The following is a 24,896-nucleotide window of genomic DNA, read 5'->3' on the forward strand; positions in this document are numbered from 1 at the left end:
TTAGTGTAAAACGAGTGTTATGAAAATCTCAACATTTATAAAATAACGGAGGTGTAAGGCGTTTATTGAAGCTTAAATGAGATGAAATTAATGCAGATATCTTCAATTTTATAATTTTGAATGTTACGTGAGTTATAGTTGATGTTTGTAAGCAAACGTACATACACACACGATATGATTATACACACACCAAAACTGCTTGGTGTACACACACATATATATATATATATATATATATATATATATATATATATATATATATATATATATACCTAGGTAAATGAACAGAACCTTTCATGTAGAAGTATTCCTCTGTGCGTGAGCTGCAATTAGTTGTTGGAACTCGGAAACAATGTAGTTAGGTGGTGGTATATGGTAAGTAGGGGAATCTCCACCCACCCATCCCTCTGCTGCCGTCATCACTCCTTAGCCACTTTTCCCTTCGGCATCGGGAACTACGCAGGGTGCGTGAGGTAGGTTTGTGATAAATGTTTGACCTAATTATCTCTATGGACATTACAAATTACTCTAAAGTTTTGTGACTTGTTCCAACGAGACCGGAAACCACCACTTGCCTTGCAAGAGACTTACTACTTAAGTGGGAGGGTAGGTAGTCTCTCGGCTAACTGATAAGTTGAGTCTCCACCCGGAAACGCTATGCTTCTGGTCACGTGAGCACAGGAGCGGTGACTCCCGTAACCTCCTGCAAAATCTGGTATAAGGATGCGAGACTGAGAGAGAGCCCCGAGCCAAAGTGAGATGTATCTGAATCCTCATTCTGTGAAGTGGTGCCTTAAAAGATATGGTAGTACAGTGAGGAAGGTAGATAGTTTCAGGTAAAACAAATTGATGGGTTCAGACAAAGCCTTAACCAGCGCCTCAGTGGCGTGGTCGGTATGGTGTTGGCGTCCCACCTCGGTGGTCGCGAGTTCGATTCTCGGCCATTCCATTGAGGAGTGAGAGATGTGTATTTCTGGTGATAGAAGTTCACTCTCGACGTGGTTCGGAAGTCACGTAAAGCCGTTAGTCCCGTTGCTGAATAACCACTGGTTCCATGCAACGTAAAAACACCATATAAACAAAACAAACAAAAACTCACTCTCCCTGCTTACTGCCTTGCAGAGGAAGGAAGAAGGGCGAGAGAGCCAGTTACCCATTTAACACACTGCTTTATGCCACTCTAGTACTTGGGGGCGGTGTTTGCTTTGTTTAAGAGGAGACTCCAAAACCTGCAGCCAGCTACCACAGGTCCTAAAGAGAAAGGCACAAGGACTGGTGGGTGACATCTCGGGGGTGAAATGAGATAAAGCTGGTATGGTGCTACCAGAAGTTTTCAATACCAGAAAATATTTATTCTACTTTTAAAACATCTTCATAACCATTGGCCAATGCCCATGGCCTAGAGAGCTTCCTCGCGTATTGGACGACCATCCTCCTTACTGGACAAATTGTATATCTCTTGATCAGTCATGGAGCCAGAAAGAATGTTCTGGATACTACCTCTTGTGCCTGCTGGTACAACAAAGAGACCCTGACACCTGGCCTAAGAGGCCGAACTCTCATTAGTTAGTGCCACAGGGCTTGCACTGGGCATAAAAGCATCTAATCCAGGTGCCTGCTAACAAATTCTTGAATGGGGCACCATGAGATTCTCTAATCCCTGTCAGATATTTGCCCCATCCTTACACAAGTTAAATAAGAGGAACAGGATCATTAGCAATACCATCAGCAGAGAAGCAGAAGTATTAGAGGTGCTGGTGAGTTCAGAGATCCAGGAGGGTAGGTCAGGAAAAGTATTGGTAAACAAGACCTCTACTCCTTGTCTCTGCCAACTAGCCCAACAGGCATCCCACTACTTGTGGCATCTGGGGAAGGGGATTGCCATCCTCAACTTGACACTCTCTTCTTCCCCTTTCCACTCTTCCTAGTTCCAAGATCTAGGGGGAGGGGGAAAGGCTGATAGGGCTGGGAAGGCTCCTAACCCTTTCTAGAAGAAAATGTCTGGGTTCCTTGTCTCGGCTTGGGGAAAGGAAGCCCCTCTTAATACCAGATGCAGAAGGCTTGGCTACAATTCCTTTCATCACCAAAGAGGACTTGACAGAGACTGAACAGTGGATCAAGGCATCTAGGTTATCAGAATGCCTACTCTCCACTGCTGCCCAACTTTACACTTTGGGAAACGTACAGAGGAACCTATGACCAAACTGCTGCATTGAGTAAGACTATTCTCAGCCGACACTTGCCAGGAGAAGTGCAGCTTCACTTATGTAGCCTACGAAATATCCGGCATGTAGAACTTTCTCTGCTATGTCAACGTTGGGAAAGTAGCAAGCTCGATTTGCCAGATCGACAGGTCAGACTTTTATACTGATCAAAGGCACCACGAGCAAGCAGTAATCACAACAGTTGGAACACTGCCTTGCCTCCTGAGTGCACCCTAGAGAGCACTCTATCAATGAGCTGAGCTCAACACATGGGCAGTGGTTGTTTCCCCAAGACCATAAAGCTCACAGTGAGCCAAATGACCTCTATGCTCTAACTCTGCCAGTAGAGGTTCTAAAGAAGAAGAACCCCAGGTCCTAAGAGATTCCCTCAAACATGGATTTCACCCTCTCTCAGAAGAGGCTAACACACTAGTCTACCCTAGTGAACACTCTTGAATCATCCACATGCACTATCTGGGGATCGCATATGCTTGCAAATTGTGAAGTTTCTAGCACAGGGTCTTCATCCACGATTTGAGCCACCATACGTAAGGGAAAACAGCTTATATATGTAATATATATGTATATATGTATATGATATATATATATATATATATATATATATATATATATATATATATATATATATATATACACGTCAACTTCCATGGAGATAATCAAGAACATCGAGCAAACAATAGGGGAATATACATGGATTAACAACTATAATATATATAAAAAATATGATGGCCGCTGAGAGAGAGAGAGGCTATTACCTACAGATAACAGGATACGAAAAAAAATATACTTGCCATATAACGATAACGACAATACTATAAAAGCGAGAAACAAAAGAGAATATTTCACATATACAGAAACATACAAAAACCAAATATAGTTAAACGCAAACGTTAATGTCACAATGGGAAACAAAGAAACAAAGGACACACGACAACAAAAGCAACCCAGCTGCCAAAACAAAAGCCAACCACGGTAACAGGCTACGATGCAACTATAAAATCAGAATTGTGGTCGAGTCACAGGGTGCAAGATTCTTCCCAAGTGTCGGCTCTCGAGACTTCGGATGGTTTCGTCAGTGTTGCTGTGGCTAATCTTGCCGTTTTTATCTCCATATCTCTGGTAATAGAAGGAAGAGAGTTTTTTTCGAGGGCCTTATCGTAATACATATTGTGCAAGGTGGCGTGCATTCGTTCTCCCTTAAGATGCTCGTTTTCATTCAGCTCCTGGGAGGCCATTGTTCCCGCGTGACGTCACGAGCTTAAATTGCGGCCTTTTCGCGATTACCCTTATTGACAAACAATACCGAACTTCAGATTGAGGAAACTGTTGTTTCGTGTACATAATCTCTCCAAATATGTCAAGGCCTAGGTTTTTCTGTACAGAAAAACGATTGAGATAAAACGCCCATCTGGAATGGAGGTTAAACTTTCAGATAGACTGCATGCACCGAGTCAATTTGGAAAATAATCTTGAGAATGGAGATGAAACGAAGGATTGTTCTAGATTAGGATGTCTCTTGTTTATTAAACTAACGTTATTCGGGGTCCACGACTGATGTAAACAATGAAGTGAGATACAACTCTTTGATCAAACTTCAAACTCTTGGGCAAAACAAGACCTCATTTTGATACTTAAATGTCTTTCGAGAAAGTCACTAGCTCATGCACATTTAATGACACCATAGTAGTTTTAAAATTATTAGTAACCACTCAGTTGAAATACACACACACACACACACATATATAATCTTAATAACATAAATATCGGGATACCCTTGTTGCTCCATATAAATGGTTCACGCCTGTTTCCAGCCATTTATTTTGTATCTGTGTTCATGCCAACAAATGTGATGCATTACGCGTTTTCAATTACAGTATTCCTCAAAGTCATAAGGGAGAATATGGACATTTTCTAAGAAAAGAAGTTACACGGATATAACACGCCGAAAACTAGTTATATCCAGAGAGAATACCACGAAAAAGAAATATTTGAATTAGGATTCGTCTTAAAATCAAGTCAATGCTCCCTTTGGCGCCTTGTTTTCCCATCTACAAATCAACGAAGTTAACTGGTAACGCTTTCAGATATTCTGAGTATAGACAAACTACTACTTCTTTCCCACTGTTATCCCTACATTAAAGGGTCGGTTGCCTGATGCACCTTCTCCACTGCCTTCTATCAAAGGCATCATCCTCCACCGAACCTCGTATCTCCATATCTTCCCTTCACTTTATCTCGCCATCTCATTCTCTGTCTCCCTCTCGATCTTCTTCCTCTAACAGGTTCCTCCCAAGCCCTCTTCACTCCCTCCTCGTCATCCATCCTCAACACATGCCCATACCATCTCAATCGTGACTTTCTTATCCCCGCTGTGATTTTTACTTAAGTTCTTTGGCAGAGGCAAAGACAGCAAACATTAATACTTGCTAAAAATGTCATAACTGTGTTTCGCAGAGTTAGTTTACTGGATATGTTAAAAGTCAACACTGGACGTTTCTCTTCTGGAAAATTAGAATAATATTTTTGAGCATTTCTCAAGAGGGAAAGGCGGACCAGCTGTTGGACAGGTTAACGCCACATTAAGTGGTCCGGAGTCCAGAAAGATAAGATGCTACGAAAGTAGAAAAAAAAATCAAGTCGTCTTTAGGAAAAATGTCTACTGTGCACGTGACAAATTATCCTTACAGTTATGTCACGGAGAAATGAAGAGAAATCTGGTACTAGTTTAAGATTTCATTGAAAAAAAAAAGCCTCAAATTCACGTTACTCTTCGTAATATGCTATGCTTTCTCTAGATTATCTTTTATAAGAAAGAAAAAAACTAGAAATACTATACCATACCTCGCTCTAGGCGGCTATAATTGTAAATATCCCACTTAGGTCTCGTGCAACACTGACTATTCTAGAAAAAAAAAAGGTTCAATTTCAAACACCTTGTTTTAGTAAATGTTGGAGAAGACTTCACTGTAAAAAAGAAAAAAGTTGCATTGCATTGCATTGCTTAGTAGGAAGATAGAAAAGATGGTGAGATACGTGAAGCCTTTTGGCCTGTCTCATTTTCTACCATTTATATCATAGTTGTTGTTAAATTCATTGCACGTGTTATTCATCACTATGTTAGTGCATAGTGATGAATAACATGTGCGGTGAATGTTAGAAAAGGAGAAAGGCGAAAAACTTCACGTATTTCATCATCCTTTTTATTTTCCTACTAAGCAATGCAATGTGATTTTTTTTATTTTAATACCAAAGTTTGCTGGAGGTGATTCTCAATGGATTTTTAAACATTTATATTAAGAAAATGTATATTGAAGTCTTCTCCAACATACGCTAAACGAGGTATTTGAAATTGAAACATATTTCAGTTGCTCAACATAATAAAGTAAGTTATTCCATATTCAATGACAAATTCTCAGTTTCTGGCTTTTTCTTATATTATAATCTTTCACCAGTGACTCCAACCATCTGACGAAGAAGGGCGTTCCTCAGTAAAGACACAAATACACAAAATACGTCTGAACAGCCTAATACAAGAAGTAGCGTTGAACATGACTACATCATATACTCGTAAACAACAAATACTGGAAGTCGATAAGATATAAGACATATTTTTGAAAAATAAGTACAGGAGGTTTTTCTGTACGAGTGCTCTAGATATACCCATAAACAACAAATAGGTCGTATTGTTGATTAACTCATTTCTTATGTAAATGGACGATGTAGTACCCAATGATGAAAAAAAGGATAGACTTCTGATTCACAAAATTCGCGTCATTGGTACAAAGAAATAGTACTGAATCAGGATACAAGATAAGGTGCCTTTGTAGTTTTGAGAGTTATAGCCAGAGTTCTTAGTATTAATGCGCCGGTGTCTAATCCTAGGTTATAACGTGCTATGTGTTAAATAATATTGAAAACCAAGTCACTGAAGAGGTCTATTTTATATCATGTTTGTGTATGGATATGTCTTCCATTTGATTTGCCCATCACTAACATTTTCCTGGATTTGCTATTTTACAGTTTTGGTTTGCTTCATTCGAATGATGGTTAAGATCGATAATAACAGTACTGAAATTCAACAAAATCGTTTGAACACTAGAATTAAAGATCTGCCTTACATCTTTGTCTAAAAATATTAATAATTGCCAAGTAGAAAATACATTAACCCTTCCAGTTTGAAGGAAAGAATCAGCCATCTCTCAATTTCCCCATCGGTGACTGAGTATAGGCAAAACCATATATATCACTCATTCGTCATAATTTAAGTCATTAACGCCTGGTCAGAACAAACCAATAATAACTGACGGAGCCCCTACGGGTCGTTACATCTCCATATGCAGAATCCATCTATGTTTACTGTTATCGTTCGCTGTTTATTCCTTTTTAAAGTATGTGCCACTCTGCGAGACCTGCAAACCCAACTCGTCATATATATATATATATAGATATATATATATATATATATATATATTATATATATATATATATATATATAGTATATATCTATATATACACATATATGTGTATGTGTGTGTGTGTATAGATATATATATAGTATATTAAAATATATATATAATAATAAAAATTATATATGATATATATGTATATATACTATATATAATATATATACTATATATAGATATATAATATATATATATATATATATATATATATATATATATCTATTATACAATTTATATATATATATATATACATATATATATATATGTATATATATTATATATATATATATATATATATATATATATATATACATATATATATATATATATATATATAAATATATATATATCTACATATACATAATAATACGAACACATTCAGTAATTTTCTGCTTTTTTTTTTACACGGCGAACTACATGTTAACTGTCAAACCCACACTGTCACAGCACTATAGACAGGTACACCGGTAAAATTATGAAACGCTAAGAGCTAAGCAAGGAGTCAAATATTTAAAGAAGGATGTTTCTATAAAGGTAATTCTAGGCAATAACTCCGCACGGACTGCAAGAAACTTTCCCGTGAATACGACAGCCAAGGTATACCTTGACGACAGCCACTAGGGATTGGGAGCGTCCAATGTATTTCGCCGTGTTAGGTACTAGCCCCTGGGGGTTGATTACAGTCGACCCCCAATAAATAAATGTAAATTCTTGATAAGCTACCCAAATACTACACTTAACTATAATTTCCAAAGAAATACCCGACGCGGAGTTATTACCTAGATCTACCTCTATAAATTTCATTCAGCAACAACAAGACTGCTTATTGCCTGTTGGTGGTACCTCATGTTACGCAACTAAAATAATTTACGCGTTTCCCTGAAGCCCTAATTTTACCTTTTACAGAAAGTTATAACCACTAAATCAAGCTACGCACTGAAAGTATCCCATGCTACACTATAAATTCTCGATTAGCTCTTGTTCACAACTCACAAGCAGCTCTTGTAATACTACAATTTTCCAAACCAGCATTCCACAGATCTGTTTATGATCTCAGATATCAAATTATCACTTTCATTTATTTCTACATCCAAATTCTTCCCGAGAATTTCACAAAATTATGACGTTAGCTCAGCTGTGACTGAGACATTCTTGGTTGTTAAAATTGCTTGCTTTCTCCATAGACAACAGTAATGCAATCTCTCTCAGGATGGGGAAGTTCAGAGGAATATGCATGTTTACTCTGCTCTCCTAGTATTTGCAGGTTTTGCCACTACAGTATATTCACAAAAATTTCATTAATTAGCAGCCACTACAGTATATTCACAAAGGTTTCATTAATTAGCACCAATTACTTGCACAGACCACTATAAGCGTGTCATTCACCGGTTATTTACACAATTTTGAGCCTATGCAAAATCATAAAAATAAAGTCAGATAATATTCCAAAATAAAAGGCATCAGTACCTTCACCACGGCATTATGAAAAACTGCCTAAACAGATCCCATAATCACAAAACCAATCTCACATCAAAATGGAAAAGTACCGGGTCAGTCTAAAATTGATTCTCATCTTAACGTAGTATTCGCTTATAGCCTTACAGAATGACAATGAAATGTTCCCTGACAGTCTGACTTCCTTGGGACAAGACTCGCGCAAGAGAAAGGCCGAGTTCCACAGCTGTAAGCGAGACAACACAATAATAGTGTGTTTATGTATTTATTTTTTAACGGCCTGTCAGTAAAGCACTATGATTGTAGTCAAGGATTCTCAAGGCCTTGATTGTAGTATTAGTCCGTCATCAAGAGCTTAACAAGAAGTCTGGGCGACACCGAAATTTCAACTTGATGAACTTTCAAACTGAAACTATCTTATTTCGTACCTGACGTGGGCGAGTTGCCGTTATTCGTTTCAAGATGGGCGCAGATACATTTTCAAAGAACTTTAAAGGTAAATAAAAATCATTCTCTAAATAAAATCATTCTCTAAATAAAATCATTCTCTAAATAAAACTAGTTTTTCTGGAGTTGTATCAAAATGCATTCTTGAAATTATATCGTCTAGGTTCATTTTATAATAGTTTCCTTTTACGTATTTATGATTTTGAGAAAGAATTAAAATGTCTGGTTATTTCCGTCGGCTCAGCGTTGGAAGAGTGAGTGACATAGCAGGAGTGAGAGGGTGCAACTGCATTGATGCATAGCTGAATAAATTAAAAAAATACACAATTCAAACCCGAATCCGCCTCAAAATCTAGTCAGTTCTTTCATTCATAACCCTTCGATGTATTTTATGAGCAGAAATTTACATGTGATCTCAAAATCTAGTCAATTCTTCCATCCATAACCCTTCGATGTATTTTATGAGCTGACATTTACATGTGATCTCAAAATCTAGTCAATTCTTCCATCCATAACCCTTCGATGTATTTTATGAGCTGACATTTACATGTGATCTCAAAATCTAGTCAATTCTTTCATTCATAACCCTTCGATGTATTTTATGAGCTGACATTTACATGTGATCTCAATTCTTTCATTCATAACCCTTCGATGTATTTTATGAGCTGACATTTACATGTGATCTCAAAATCTAGTCAATTCTTCCATCCATAACCCTTCGATGTATTTTATGAGCTGACATTTACATGTGATCTCAAAATCTAGTCAATTCTTTCATCCATAACCCTTCGATGTATTTTATGAGCTGACATTTACATGTGATCTCAAAATCTAGTCAGTTCTTTCATTCATAACCCTTCGATGTATTTTATGAGCTGACATTTACATGTGATCTCAAAATCTAGTCAATTCTTTCATCCATAACCCTTGATGTATTTTATGAGCTGACATTTACATGTGATCTGAAAATCTAGACAATTCTTTCATTCATAACCCTTCGATGTATTTTATGAGCTGACATTTACATATGATCTCAAAATCTAGTCAGTTCTTTCATCCATAACCCTTCGATGTATTTTATGAGCTGACATTTACACATGTAAACAAACTCGCAAAGCTACTGAATAAACTCCACATGATTCCGCTGTCGGAGGTAAAATAACGATGCTTTTGTGGTTGGCGTCATTTTGCGGTTGGTCGTCATAAGCAGTGGTTAGCTCGCTTCTGCTTGGCATGTGATACTTTCGAATAGCTTTAATCTTTACTGCCAGAATGTTTTTTTTTATTATAGGAGTTCATGTTTTGGCTACTATAAAAGGCAGGAGGAGGCATATATATAAAATGTCTTCAAAGCTGGAGTTATCAGAATATAAAGACTGCATAAAAACGTGTATGTATATATATATATATATATATATATATATATATATATATATATATATATATATATGTGTGTGTGTGTGTGTGTGGTGTGTGTGTGTGGTGTGTGTGTGTGTGTAAGTATATATATTTCTCGCCCAATGGGGTGATCGGTTAATGGATTGTTTAAGCTCGTATATTGCCACGTAGTGTGAAGATTAAATTTCACGCTCAGTTTGGAGAGCAAATATAGAAATTGTAGAAATCAAAATGTGATAACCGGACCTTACCGGCTACATTATTGTGATGTTGCGCTCTTACGTACTGTATTATGCGGTGGCATTGCACTCATAATTGCATTTATGTATTTGCGCGTGATTACAATAGTTAAGAAAGTACATGCTTCCACACAAAGACGAAAATCCAAGCATGCTTGCGATGCCACCGCATAATTTAGCACGTTAGAGCACAACATCACAATATTTTAGCCGATAATGTCTAGTTATCACATCTTGATTTCTCCAATTTTTATGTTTGCTCTTCAAACTGAGCGTGAAATGTACCTACACACTACCTTACAATCTTAAATTTTCATTTGATTATGGGAAACTATACAGAGTAAACTAAACGATCACGTCGTTACTAAAGGCTTATACCTTACCTCTACTAAACTCTCGTCAGTAACTCCGATGGAAATTCCGTTAACTATCTTAACTATCATTAAATAGAAACTTTCCCGACTTTACTAATCAGCAATTTACGGATGATGAAACTTTTACATCATCTGCATTCTCAGCATTATTAGTGGTAAAGCAAGCACAAAGTGAGTCCATTACTAGACAAGAATCAATAACCTATACTTTAGTTACTGAGTTATGTTGGTTTAATTTTATCTGTCCATCCACGCAAGTGAATTGAGTTGAGTTGAATCTAGAATTTAGGCCAAAGGCCATCAAGCACTGGGACCTATGAGGTCATTCAGCGCTGAAATGGAAACGGACAGTAAAGCTTTGAAAGGTGTAACAGGAGGAAAACCTCGCAGCTCCACTATGAATCAAGTGTTAGGAGAGGGTGGAAAGCAAGATGAAGAAAGAGAATATGAAAAGAGGTAAAGTAAAGGGAACGAAAGTGGTTGCGGCTAGGGGCCGAAGGTGAGTACGCTGCAAAGAACCTTAAGTAATGCCTACAGTGCATCGCATGAGGTCCACTAACAACACTACACCCCTACGGAGTCCTGGTACAATACAAAGTTAACCGCAAAAGGTATCGCTAGTTAAGCTTTATAGCCAGTTATAGTAGAGGGACCAGTGCATAATGAGTGGGTATTTGCCAAACAAGTAAGGAAGTCCATTGTATTTTTTTTTTTTTTGCATGACAAAGATTGCTTTCAGCAGAAGCCGGGTCTCAGTCTCAACCTCATTAACAGTACATATTTCGAGACCAATGTCGGGAAGCCGGTTCCTTTAACATCTCGTAAACTGTTCTTGTTAAGAATCCTATGTTATTAAAATAACATACAGAAAATTTCGCCTCAAAAACGTGATAAACACCACAACTTTCCAGCATAGAGACTTCTAGATCTTGTTTCTAAACATATTTCGTTAAGAAAACCATCTTAGGCACTTCTAGATTACACAGGAAAAATTCGATGTTAAGCGTCCTTCATTACTGTGCCCGTGAGTGTGTGTTGTGTGTGTGTGTTTTAACATCGTTTACACAATGATTATTCATCATTAGTAACGATACTCTCTCTCTTTCTATGTATGTATGTATGTATGCATGTATGTTATGCTGATATATAATATATATATATATATATTATATATATATATATATATATATATATATATATATATATTGCATGTATGTATTGTATGTATGTTAATGTAGTATGTATGTATGTATGTATGTATGTAATGTCTTTGACTGTAAGAAATAATGATCCTGTATTTCAGTTAAAAAATCGTCTCTATTTAGGTCTTAAAACACACACACACACACATATATACATGTACACATACATACGTACGTACACATACGCTGATGTGAGTGTATCAAAAGACCGCACGAACTAAATGACAGCTGAAGCGCTTTCGTGTTGTTTCAACACATCTTCCAGATACAACGTGCGTGTAAACTATCGAGAGAGAGAGAGAGAGAGAGAGAGAGAGAGAGAGAGAGAGAGAGAGAGAGAGGAAGTTCGTGTCATATACGGAATACCAATGCACATACACACGCGCGCCGTGCGTTCAGAATGACTTTTTTTTCTCTCTCTCTCTCTCTCTCCAAGATGCGCTGCCGTAAATACCGAAAAAAAAATAATGTTCGCTACTTTCACTGACTGCCTTTCTATAACATAAAACTTCTAACCCGGCGCCGGGTTAAGTGTTTTGAGGTTTCGCCTTTGCATACTGACGCTAACTTTCCGATTACCTTCTTCCATAGGGAAAGTTATTATTGGCAGCAGAAATGTCGCAAACGAGGTACTTTTGGGAAAAGATCGTGTTGAAAATATCCGAGAATTGTTGACATTTATCTATTGGAATTTCTATCGAATTCAAATTAGTCGCTCTAATTTTGCGTCATAAGAAAGAATTTGTTTTCAAAATTGGATCAAACAGAACGAGGATTCGTTCCTACTAAACTATCGAAATCTCCAAGAATGTGATTTGTTCCTGCTAAACTATCGAAATCACCGTGAATGTGATTCGTTCCTACTAAACTACTGAAATTTCCTTAAGTATCTACAAATAAAATTTGAAATATATAAGACTCGGATACGTTTGTCCTTAAAAATACCAAATGACTGCTCACATCTTGAAATATCAATAATTAAGTCTTAAGAAACGCCCCATTCATGACGTCTCAAGGTGACGTCATCAAACGACACCAAACAATGCTGCTCCACTCCCATATATACGTGAGCAAATAAAATTCACCCGGGAGGCCTCATTGAAAGGTACGAGTGTTACAGATGGCTAAGAACGTAAAACCGAGTCCCTGACAAGAACGGAGAACATGCGTTGCCGATAGCTCCGGAACTTTCACAATGCACATTCTAAGATGTACACTAACCATGTCAACGGTAATGGCGACGTTATGTCACTCATCTGTTATTTTTCATTAGTCCTACTTTTACGTATAATTCAAAGTTCCCATTTTCAGCTTTCTACGGAAGGCGTAGGGTGTAAACAACATTGCGCTGGCTTTACCGAGTTGAGTTGAATATAAAATTTAGGCCAAAGGCCAAGCACTTGGACCTATGAGGTCATTAAGCGCTGAAATGGAAATTGAGAGTAAAAGGTTTGAAAAGTGTAACAGGAGGAAAACCTCGCAGTTGCACCATGAATTAAATATTATAAGGGGGCGGAAAGCAAGATGAAGAAAGAGTATATGAAAGGAGGTACAGTAAAAGGAACGAAAGTGGTTGCAGCTATAGGGGCCGAAGGCACGCTGCAAAGAACCTTAAGTAATGCCTACAGTGCACCGCGTGAGGCCCACTGACGGAACTAACCTCTACGGGACGGTGGCTTTATTATCTTCAGGAATGCAACAAGAAGACAACGATGCCTCTTCATTCTAAATTAGACCCGTCTCACAAGGTAGGCTCCACTGTTCTTCCTTCTATGTGAATTCTGATATCTGTCTTTAGTCAATCTTGGGCCTACTAATTTTCTGAGGACTCGAAATGTATTATGTCATGCTGAGCCACTCTGTAGTAGTAAAAAAAAAAAATTGAAGCCCTTACCATCCGCCCCAGCCTCAGTAAAGAATCGGCCGAATTCCTTTAAAAAATGGAGAGGCACATTGTATTAAACCCTTGCTTAAGCTAACGATGTCACAGCCACAAAAACATGCTCTAGAAACAGGTATATTTTAGTTTTACCATTCAACCGAGCTGATTAACAGCTCTCCTATAGGGCTGGTCCGAAGGATTAGATAATTTTACGTGGCTAGGAACCAATTGGTTACTTAGCGACGGGACCTACAGCTTATTGTGGGATCCGAACCACATCGAAAAACGAATTTCTATTACCAGAAATAAATTCCTCTGATTCCTTGTTGGCACAGCGGGGAAAAGTAGCAAATCACTATGAAACATAAAGAAGCATGAAGTACATCGATGCTAAAAAATAGTGCGAAAAATTAAGAAAGAAAAGAAACCCAATAATAAAAGATATAAAATTGGAACTTGGGTCTTGAGTAATGAAAGATTCATTCACAACCAGCAGCTTCTGGCTTTTACGTCGTGCCTTCCTTACTGACAGCAGGTCAGGTATCGTGAGGGAGAAGGGAAAAAAAAACGAGAAAGTTTATCTTTGACACTTCCTGTTCCCATGATCTCCGGAGATTACACGAAAATATGAATGACACCGTCACACCCTAAACAAAAAGGCGGGACTGTGATTAGTGTCAGGTGGCGGTATCTGACGTTATGAAACACGAAAATGTGCATATTCTCATGTTTTCTTTTTTTTCCATAAAAAATAAGGTATTTAAAATACACTCAAGTACCGTAGTGATCGTTACCCAAAATTTGTTACCAGTGTTATCTATCTGGGAAAAATGCATTGTTCTAAAAACAGAATCGAAAGTTGAACGTTGAATACTGTGTACTACAGGGATTCTGCCATAAAATTCAGAAGATGAATAATTGAAACTGATCTACGATCTAAACCTGGCAATATGCCTAAAAACTAAACAGTAAATCACAAAAAAAATGGTTCAGAATATTTTGAAAGTAAACCCATTCGCATAAGATCAGTAATCCTTGCGACGACTGTGAGAACAGATGTGATCTTCAGCAAGATCTTAAGAGCCATTTCCTTGCACCTTCATCTCAAAAGAGCCTGTTAGCGTTAACCATGTTAATATTTTAGCATTTTACACATAGTTAATGCAGTCAGAATGATCAACCTAAATGGAAATATTGAATTGAGTTTGCAGTACACACACACACACACACACCCATTATATATCATATATATATATATTATAATTAAATATAATAAATAATATATAGATATATATATATATATATAATATATGGGTGTGTGAGCGATTTTTCTAGTATTATATAGCATCAGTAACTTTTCGTTTAATTATTATTTTATTGTGTCATTTAATCGCTGAGTTTTGATCCCTTTTTTGTGAGTCTTGTTCTTGTGGACAATTAACGAAGTCTAAGGATCTATTTCCTAAATCATTTTTTGAAATGGCGTATGATCCAAACACCATTCTAATCATTAGTAATCCGCGTCCGACCGGGTAACTTGGTAACCTCTTCCTGAAGAAAGAGAGAGAGAGAGAGAGAGAGAGAGAGAGAGAGAGAGAGAGAGAAGAGAGAGAACTTGTTTCTTACATTTTAGGAAGGGAGACTCGACTGATTTTCCCGAAAGTTTGTTTATTTACGCCATTGTTTATTTGTTCTTTAAGTCAACTATGTTAAATTACCGAGTTTACCCCTATGTTTATCATTCATCAACAAAACTGAGCCAGAGCGGTTGCGATTTTTTGAAGATGGCCGAACCACTTCCTGACTGCTTTCGACGTCTCTCGTATTAAGAAATAACCAGATAATGTTAGGCAGTTCGTAAGGGTCCCTTCCTTCTCCCGAGACGTCCACACTCGCACTTTCAAACCGAAGCCTGTCAACTTTCCCGCCAGACTTCGAGTAAACAAAGACGTTCCTCATATATTTCACGGTGCCTCGAGTGACGTTACGCGGTTGGAACTAATTAGTCCACTCCGAATTCATAAGGAAATGTCACAAGACCAGAGGGGAAATTATACGAGAGAAAGGAATGTTTTTCTCATTGTTAACGATTTCATTCGTCCTGTGAAGTGACCATAGCATATATATCTCCACCGATTCTTCTGACGTGAATACGAGTCCTTCCTCTTTTACTTAATGATTTGGTTAAGAGTGAAACTTAAGATATAAACACTTTTACATAAACAAAACGAAAAATTTATGAAAAACAATGTTAGGCGAAGATTGTAACTGCCATTATGGTCTTAAATCTGTAACGGACAATAGGCTAAAACTTCTTAACATCTACGATTAAACTGTTAGGAATATAAATAAACATTTCTTAAGTAACTGTGGCAAGTGGTAATGATATACTGGTATTAAATACAATGTATAAAGGTCGATACATATAAATTGATTGTATACGCGTGACTGATCGAACGTCAGAAAAAAGGAATATGTTCAACCGGGATGACCTCAGATAGTTCTACCCTTTCTGTTCTCAGAAGATATTCTTGGGATGAGGTTACTCACCCTACACTCCACCTCTTGGGTGATCAAGGAGCTCAAGTGCCAACGAAATCTGGAACTTCGTGGTCGCCCTACATCCAATGATCCCAATACTGGCCAGAGCCAAATTTAACTTCGTTGGCTGGATGCCTAGCGGTTTATCAAACGTATTAAAATATTCGCCATATTTGTAATTACATGAATGTAGTCAGAAAAGACGGTATTCATGAACTTTCTGTATCATACAATATACACAATAATTCATTGGTGTTTTCTGCATTAAACCAGGAAACGCCAGGACCACTATCCAGATCAAAGTCAGAGCATATTCGCCATATTTGTAATTACACGAATGTAGTCAGCAAAGACATTATTGATGAACTTTTTCTATCATACACCATACACATTATTTCATTGATGTTGTTATTGATTAACTTTTTCTGTCATACACCATTCACACTATTTCATTGTTGTTTTATGTAGTAAACCAGGAAACGACAGAACCACCAGCCTATCCAGATCAAAGTCAAAGCATTCTATGAATGCAAACGACACCAAACCGCAGAGCTTGCAAGAAATAGCCACAAATCGTTTTGGTGTAGGAGCCAAAACCTCCGGATTCCTTGTAAATGTAACACCTTATGCTAGAAGGGACCGCAACACGACTTACTGTGTCTTTACGAATGCAATTAAAAAATGCAATTCTAACTGTATCCTTTTTATGCAAATAGAATTGCGGAACTAATTAGATCTTGTGAATGTAAATCTGGATTCGTCCATAGTTGACTGTGATTCAGTTCAAAATGAAAAGGGGATAGTAAGATAATGGCCTGTTTATTGAAAAACATAGCTAGCTAGGCTATCGGAACGAAATATGTGTGTGTGTGTGTGAAAGAGAGAGAGAGAGAGAGAGAGAGAGAGGAGAGAGAGAGAGAGAGAGAGAGAGAGAGTAATGAAGCAAGCAAAAAAAGAGGGAGAAGATTACATACATTCACTGTCGGTATAAACCAAAAGCAGGGCATCTACACTGAAGCGCAGTCAATTCCAAAACGTTAATTGAAAAACAGCGTCCCAGAAGCCATTAAAATTAACCAATCAATTAACTGAAGTTTGTCAATTCTAACTTGTCAAGGTCTGCAGCCTTGACAGGAAACCCCTGTTTCGCACTAAAATCTTACGAGGTTTGAAGACGTCAAATTTTTACACGTAAATAAATTATCATATTTCAAGCTGTATCGAGAAGACGGAAGCGACTTGACGCGCTCCCTTTAGGCCTATGTATGTTTATGTGAGAGCGTGTAAAGACCTGTTTTTTATTTCAAATAATCCTGAAAAATTAGATAACTAACACACTTGATCATAAACCATTTTTTCCATTCACTCTGCCAAGAAATAAAAAAAATGGGGTTGCAAATAGTTTTGGGTTGATTTCTATCTAGTTTCAGAGCGTATCCGCTTAATATGAGATTCCTGCTTTCCTAACCATTCAGAAACAAAAGCAGATATGCACTTTGTTGGGGCAGACTATCCGCCCCCCCTCCCCCCCGCCTCTCTCTCTGAATCTGAATATTGGTAAAAAGATCTCCGGAAACCGCAAATATGCAAATACTACCTGCATTCACAACTCTGTATGCGCATGTGTTTGAAAACATCAATATTCATGGAAGATGCAACGTAATCTTCTTCTGTGGGTTAACCACACTTCGTTGAATGGGACAGAATAACATTTCGGTAAGGCAAATGATCTTTGTGGTAACAACTGCAGGTGACAAGACTATTATTGTACAAAAATGAACTAACTCGTAATGTCAGGAAACCAGGCAGAAAAAAAAAATTAAATTACCACCTCAAAGAACGGAAGTCGTAGGCACACTCGCAAAAGAATAATTAACTTGTAATTTCGTTTGGCAATTTGCAAGATGAACGCACTCGGCGACAAGAACTTCTAGTTACGAAATGACTGTGGCAGATATCTCTGCTCACTAATTTTGAAAGAGAATTCAAATAAGTTGTCGATTATTTTCTTAGTAATAATTTGTCGAAATATTTGGTTTCGAATGTGGGTTCGGCGTCTAGCAATAGAGACCATCAATTCGGACAATAAAACGCCCTTTAATAGACAAGACCCGAAAGAGACAGGAAAAATAAGGAAAAAAGATATTTAGACCTAAAAGGTACTTCTTGAAGGAACGCAGAAGCACGAGGAGAATTGCATAATCTAGCAGTATAGGGGAAGGGGCTAAAAAACTTAAGTTTCTTTGGATTCGGTGCTAAGGTTACACAATTTTCTAACTGAATGACTGGTTTGCAACCAACAGAAGAAACAGCCATCAGCCTCAAAAACAAATATCTGCTGCAAATATGTAATACTCTATGAAGATTTCTATCTAATAACATACGCACAACAAAAACTTATAATTACTCCATATGCTGGTATTAGGATCGCCCTTAATCTTCATAATTCATCGAATAACACTATTTAAATATAGTTACATACGTAGTGTCCACATATGGTGACATTATAATGACAACATAACTTTTTAATCAAACCAGGAGCTATGCAATTACAGTATCTGATTTACCTCAGGAAAATATAGGGCATTTGCATTTAAATAATTTACACTATTATGTTTGAATGTCTTTAAATATTTAAAATGTGTGTTTTTTTTCTTACAGATTTGTTTGAGCGCTGTGTCCACGGCTCAACAGCAGTCAAGCAATGGGTACAATTATTTGTCTCCTGGAAACATTGGGAACAATTTCAACAATCAGAACAATGGGAATAGTTTTAATAACCAAAACAATGGGAACAATTTCAACAATCAGGACAATGGGAACAGTTTCAATAACCAAAACGATTGGAACAATTTCAACAGCCAGAACAATGGGAACAATTTTAATAACCAAAACAATGGGAACAATTTCAACAATCAGAACAATGGGAACAATTTCAACAATCAGAACAATGGGAACAATTTCAACAATCAGAACAATGGGAACAATTTCAACCAGGACAACGGAAACTTCAACAACAACAATAACATCAACGGCCAGCCGGGCTTGCAAAACGGACAACAGCCGGCCAACATGAACGTGAGTTCGTAGGTTCTATGACTGACTAAATCATCTTAGTACGCCACAAGACGACATGACCACATGCCGGAAGATATATCGAGCCTTGGGGCCTTGCTTAGAAGGCCCACCGACCGATACAAACTGCCATATTCGCGGCTGGACCACTTTGACAATGAATGAATCACGGAGGGGTTGCAATCATTCCGCAGAACGGTGCATGATGTAACCGAACATTAGCGGGCTCTGCATTCTACGGGTCGACAGACATCTGTTGCCAATTGGCTGGCTAATGAGACCGACCACGTCTTCGAGTTTTACGTATATCTTTTGTGGAAGAAAATGAGAGTTCTTTGGTGGTATTTGATATGCTATAGTAGATTCACATCAACCGTGCGTCTGATATCTAAGCCAGTCCCTTACGACGCTCCTGATTGGCTGTTGATAAGCCAAACGCAGGGATGGAAACTCTGTCTCTAGAGAGATTTCATATAGGCAGGATGTATGGCCCATCTCTCCTGAGGTATACGTCTTTCAAAAGTATCCTCAGGAGAGGTGGAACGTACATCCTGCTTATATGAACTCTCGAGAGAGAGACTGAGAGTTTCCAGCCCTGTGATTGGGTTATCAACAGCCAATCAGGAGCGTAGTACGGGACTGGCCTTAATGCTCAAACGAAAGCGGAGGGAATAAGTCATTTGAATGTCTTCCCTTCCTAAGGATATTCAAGAGATCAAGGACGGGGACATATGATATTCTTGAAACAGCTAAGGTCACCAAATTCTATAAAGGAAATTAGAAGACAAAAGTGAGGACCGCCTTAGCACTGGTAACAATTAACAGACATCACTTGGGAACCCACCATGAAAAGACGACTGAGAGATGCTGACGAGTGAAAAGGATAAACCACATTGCCAAATACAAGCCCCTCCTCCCAGTATGTCAGAAAGCACGGACGCAAAACATTTACGCAGTTTTATTTACCAGCTTAATAAATTTACTTCCTGAGAGAGCTGAGAATTTAGCATCCAAGGACTTCCTAAAGATCTACTGAAAGAAGTGTGAAACACAATTCCTACCAGACTCGTGTAAAAATCTTATAAAAATCTATAAGCCTACACAACAACTGCAGTGACATTTATTTTGACTGAAAACGACAAAAATCAAGAGCACAGCAGCGACTCCATCAAATGCAAACCCAAGACGACGACGACAACAACAACAACAACTACGACAACCATTAAAGGACATATCAGACAGCATATAAGGCTCCAAACTTCACCAAAGCACCTAGCTAAGTGATTTTCCCTCAGAGTTGTTCAAATAAGCTGAGCGATGAGGATTACGGTAGTTCCAATGAGATGTCCAGTTTATAAGACTATTTCTAGTATCAGTTTCGTTTAAAACAATTCATCTTTTTCCTAAGAGTTAACAGTACAGTCTTGCAAAATATCTGACAGGTCTGAATTCTCCAATGTACTTGCATCCCAGGCACCAACTTGGGGCCTTTTTATTGTAAACTTAACTGTTCAAATCACTGTTATATGTTGTTATATATTAATATTCAAATTTCTACATAATGACAGATTACCTACTTTTTGATGCAATACAAATAGTAGGACGAGGCCATGAGAAGTACACTTCGAAGCAAACGTATTATTTCCAATAGCTGAAATTAAGCCTGATTAAATTTTCCTTGGCATTTATAATTTTCTAGCATAAACATTTCATTAATAGAGAGCATGTTACAAAATGCTTATACAATATCTTTTACAAGCATCGTAAAAATTACTTTTTTAAAATTAAAACTTAAAAGACAATCTGCTAGAAACACCTCCATAAGGCTGCTAAATGAAATCGCTAACCTACTGCATTTTCGAGTCGGTTTCTCTTAATGAAAGCTAATTTTGAAGGGTTGAATACTTTAGGTGCTCAACTTACAACAATCATCTACCTCTTAAATTTCTTTCCCGCTCAGGGACCAATGCCATACAACTTCGGCTACGAGGTGAAGCAACCAATGTACGGGAACTTCTACGGACACGAGGCAAATGGCGATGGAACCCGAGAGGAAGGGCGCTACTACGTACTGCTGCCCAACCGTCAGCTAATGACTGTTCGCTATGTCGCAGACGCCGCTGGATATAGGCCTATGATTACATTCACCAGCATTACGGGAAATCCCATGTTTGACAATTTTTTATTTGGACCAGATGCCAAGGGCGGCCACGGATCATCGGGAACGATTGACAACGATCCATCGTCGTCGGTAACTGAGAACATAAATTTTCCTATTACGTCATCAGGAACAACGTTATCTAGAACGTCAACTTCTACATACAGACCACATGCAACTACACGTCAAAGCACAGCTATCACACGGACAATACCGACAACCACACGCCCAATATCTACTACCAGACGCCCACCATTTACCACATCTAGAACAACTACATACAGGCCACCTACAACCACACGTCAAAATACAACACCCACACGAACAATACCTACAACCACACGCCCAATATCGACCACCAGCCGCCCACCATTTACCACATCTAGAACAACTACATACAGGCCACCTACAACTACACGTCAAAATACAACTCCCACACGAACAATACCTACAACCACACGCCCAATATCGACTACCAGACGCCCACCATCCACCACATTTAGAACAACTACTACATACAGGCCACCTACAACCACGCGTCAAAATACAACACCCACACGAACAATACCAACAACCACACGCCCAATATCGACCACCAGCCGCCCACCATTTACCACATCTAGAACAACTACTACATATAGGCCACCTTCAACTACACGTCAAAATACAACTCCCACACGAACAATACCTACAACCACACGCACAATATCGACTACCAGACGCCCACCATCTACCACATTTAGAACAACTACTACATACAGGCCACCTACAACCACGCGTCAAAATACAACACCCACACGAACAATACCTACACCCACATCCCAAAGACCTGCCACAGGATATTATATGGGTACGCCATCCACACTCAGACCAGTTAGTGTGAACACACCAGGAGCACCTCTGTCTAGCAGATCAACAACGCCTAGGGGAGGGACACCTTTCCAGTTTCCAAGACCAGTTCAAAACAATGGTGGCAATGGGAACTCCAACAATTCGCCTGGTTTTGGCTATCTTCCTCCACCAGCTAACAATAACAACGGTGGTTCACAAAACAATGGTAATTCTGGACGAGGTTTTTCACAAAATGATTTATTTAACAATGGATTTAATTTTTTTGAATTCAATAGGCTGACTACGACACCCAGGAGCAGCACATTTCCGACAACGGCGACCCAAAACACTCAAGTACCAACATCTGCCACCACGCAGACTCCGGTCAGAACCACAGATTACTACAACAGGGGAGCATACTTTACGAATTCTCCACCAACTACAGTGCGACCCCCCACAACATTACGATCCTCTTCCCTTCCCCCAAGAGCGGAGCAGCTTTCACCCTTCTTCGAGTTTTTCAAAATAAAATGATAAGGCAGATCATGGGTTCTAGTGGTGTTCAGTACTCGTCTAAGTTCTTTATCTAGTCTACTCTGTGAGCCAAAGAGGCAATGCAGGCTCAGATGACGTATTCATTAGATGAAATCAAAGGTATTGCAACCAAAGATAGGTTAACCAAGTCTTAAAATGTCCTTTATTTAGCATAAGTAGGGTTCAATTGCAAAAATACATGTGCTCACGCGCATATATATATATATATATATATATATATATATATATATATATATATATATATATATAGTATATCGCTTGATTCATGTTTACCATGTCCGTGGATTACTCTCAGCCTACCACCCACCAATTAAACAAGCTAAAAACGGGCGCCAGCATACTGGCAAAGAAGAGCTATTCCCAGTCTGGAGGTTATCTTTTACAAAGAATAATTCTGTGAAAATGAGAATTACAGTTGCATCTAATTCTGACCGACACGCTTCGGCACTCTAAGACAAACTGCCTTTAGATAAGGAAACAAGTTTTGGAAATCCAACAATAATAAGACAACCTAAAAAGGAAAAAGTCGCTTAAAATTCATAACCAGGGAATTTGTTAGCCTAAAGACCTGGATGAAAGATTCTTTGAAAGCTCTCAGTTGAAGAAAGTAACCACAAATGACGCTGCAATTTTAAACTTCTGGGAAAGCCGTAAAATTGACAGGCACTTTCATGGGTGCTAATCTTTGTCTCGCTCACCGCTTCCGAAATAATTACCTCACCCGATGTTTCCGTTACTGCATTTTCAGTTTTCATCAAAAACAGAATCACAGCGCTCATGCTCGTCTTTGCTTTATGAATGCATTTAAGTTTTAGTATCGTTAAAAATATGATTGACCGTGAATGAACCCTTCAAGATGCATCAAAACAGGTATGGTATAGGTCTAACCACATCACACTCTATTCACATCCCTCTAAAATGGATAAACTGAATCTTCCTTTCTTTAGTTGATGACAAATAATAGGCAACGCCCAAGTGTATAATATAGTCACCTAGCCTTCCCACAGATTGTTTTCATAAGTTAGGCATAAACAATATTTCAGAACACGTAGTACGTTTATTTCTGTTAAGTTTTCTTAATTGTTCAATAAAAATGAATATCTTAAAAAGCGTTTTATTCTCAGTTATTTCTAAGTGTTAGTCCCATATTCTGACGTACAATACTGTTTGCGTACACTGAAATTTTTCATGTATTTACGTATTTACATACGCCAAAAAGATAGATTGTTAAACCCATTTATACAATACAGAAACATGAACGTAGAATCTGGGTCATATTGGTACTTTTTTATCATGATGTTAAACTATATGAATGAGGTAAAATCAGCAGCAAATTTATTATTTTAATTGATGTACGAGTATTAAGATTTATAATGTCTACATAAAAGACCATAATATTCTGTTTTGCAACTAGAACTCCAAAATGAATCATAGTAAAACGCTCAAATTGACAAACTGGTAGAGAATTGTCAAGGATGTAGCTACAATTGAATCTCACTAGGACATTAATACAACCATTTTTATTTAATAAAAACGACATACTTAACGATGCCATTAGAAGTTCTAAAGTGTCATGAGTGATCCGGGTATTTACAGCAAACAGGAAAAGTTTGTGTTAAAAGAAAGGCAGCGAGAGAGCATTTGTATACTGTGCACCAAGACTACGACAACCAAATTCCGCCTGAAGTGACGACCATACAAGAAGAAAGCAAATAAAAAAAAAAATTAAAAGAATCTCCTACTCTGCAGGAGCTACGTACGATATGAACGAGAAAACACTAAAAGACAATTATAAAATAAAACCAAACAAAGTGAAAGTGAATCCAAACATAAATGCATCTAGACTCAAGCGAGAAGCACCATATACTCCTCAACATTTGAAATTTTCACGAACATAAATGGATTGCATAAGTTAGGGAGTAAAATGTACTGCGATTGTTTTGTATACTTAAAAACAACAATAGCACGCTAGACTAGATGTAGTCTTGATTCTGGAGTGGTGGTAGGGTGAGTTACTCGGTTTTTATTAGTTTTCCGTGGCGTCAGGAGCC

The 24,896-nt window shown here is 38.0% G+C and overlaps 1 protein-coding gene across 1 annotated transcript; it reads left to right on the forward strand.

The window, feature by feature from the left end:
• The first annotated feature begins 16,172 nt into the window (after positions 1-16,172).
• Positions 16,173-23,025, forward strand: LOC135213300 (mucin-2-like). The gene is made up of 3 exons (XM_064247280.1): positions 16,173-16,271; positions 18,888-19,304; positions 21,262-23,025. Exons 1-3 carry the CDS (start codon positions 16,173-16,175, stop codon positions 22,822-22,824), a joined length of 2,079 nt encoding a protein of 692 aa, XP_064103350.1. The 3' UTR covers positions 22,825-23,025.
• Positions 23,026-24,896: the final 1,871 nt, after the last annotated feature.

Source organism: Macrobrachium nipponense, chromosome 42, assembly GCF_015104395.2.
Source record: "Macrobrachium nipponense isolate FS-2020 chromosome 42, ASM1510439v2, whole genome shotgun sequence".
In the NCBI taxonomy this organism is placed as follows: Eukaryota; Metazoa; Arthropoda; class Malacostraca; order Decapoda; family Palaemonidae; genus Macrobrachium; species Macrobrachium nipponense.

What these genes read in the sequence shown, in the direction of transcription:
- LOC135213300 (XM_064247280.1), top strand. Translation starts at nt 16,173, where the DNA reads ATGACCTCAGATAGTTCTACCCTTTCTGTTCTCAGAAGATATTCTTGG. An exon ending in TGGGTGATCAAGGAGCTCAA is followed by an intron (nt 16,272 to 18,887) that starts GTGCCAACGAAA and finishes TTTTTCTTACAG; the next exon opens with ATTTGTTTGAGCGCTGTGTC. An exon ending in AACAGCCGGCCAACATGAAC is followed by an intron (nt 19,305 to 21,261) that starts GTGAGTTCGTAG and finishes TTTCCCGCTCAG; the next exon opens with GGACCAATGCCATACAACTT.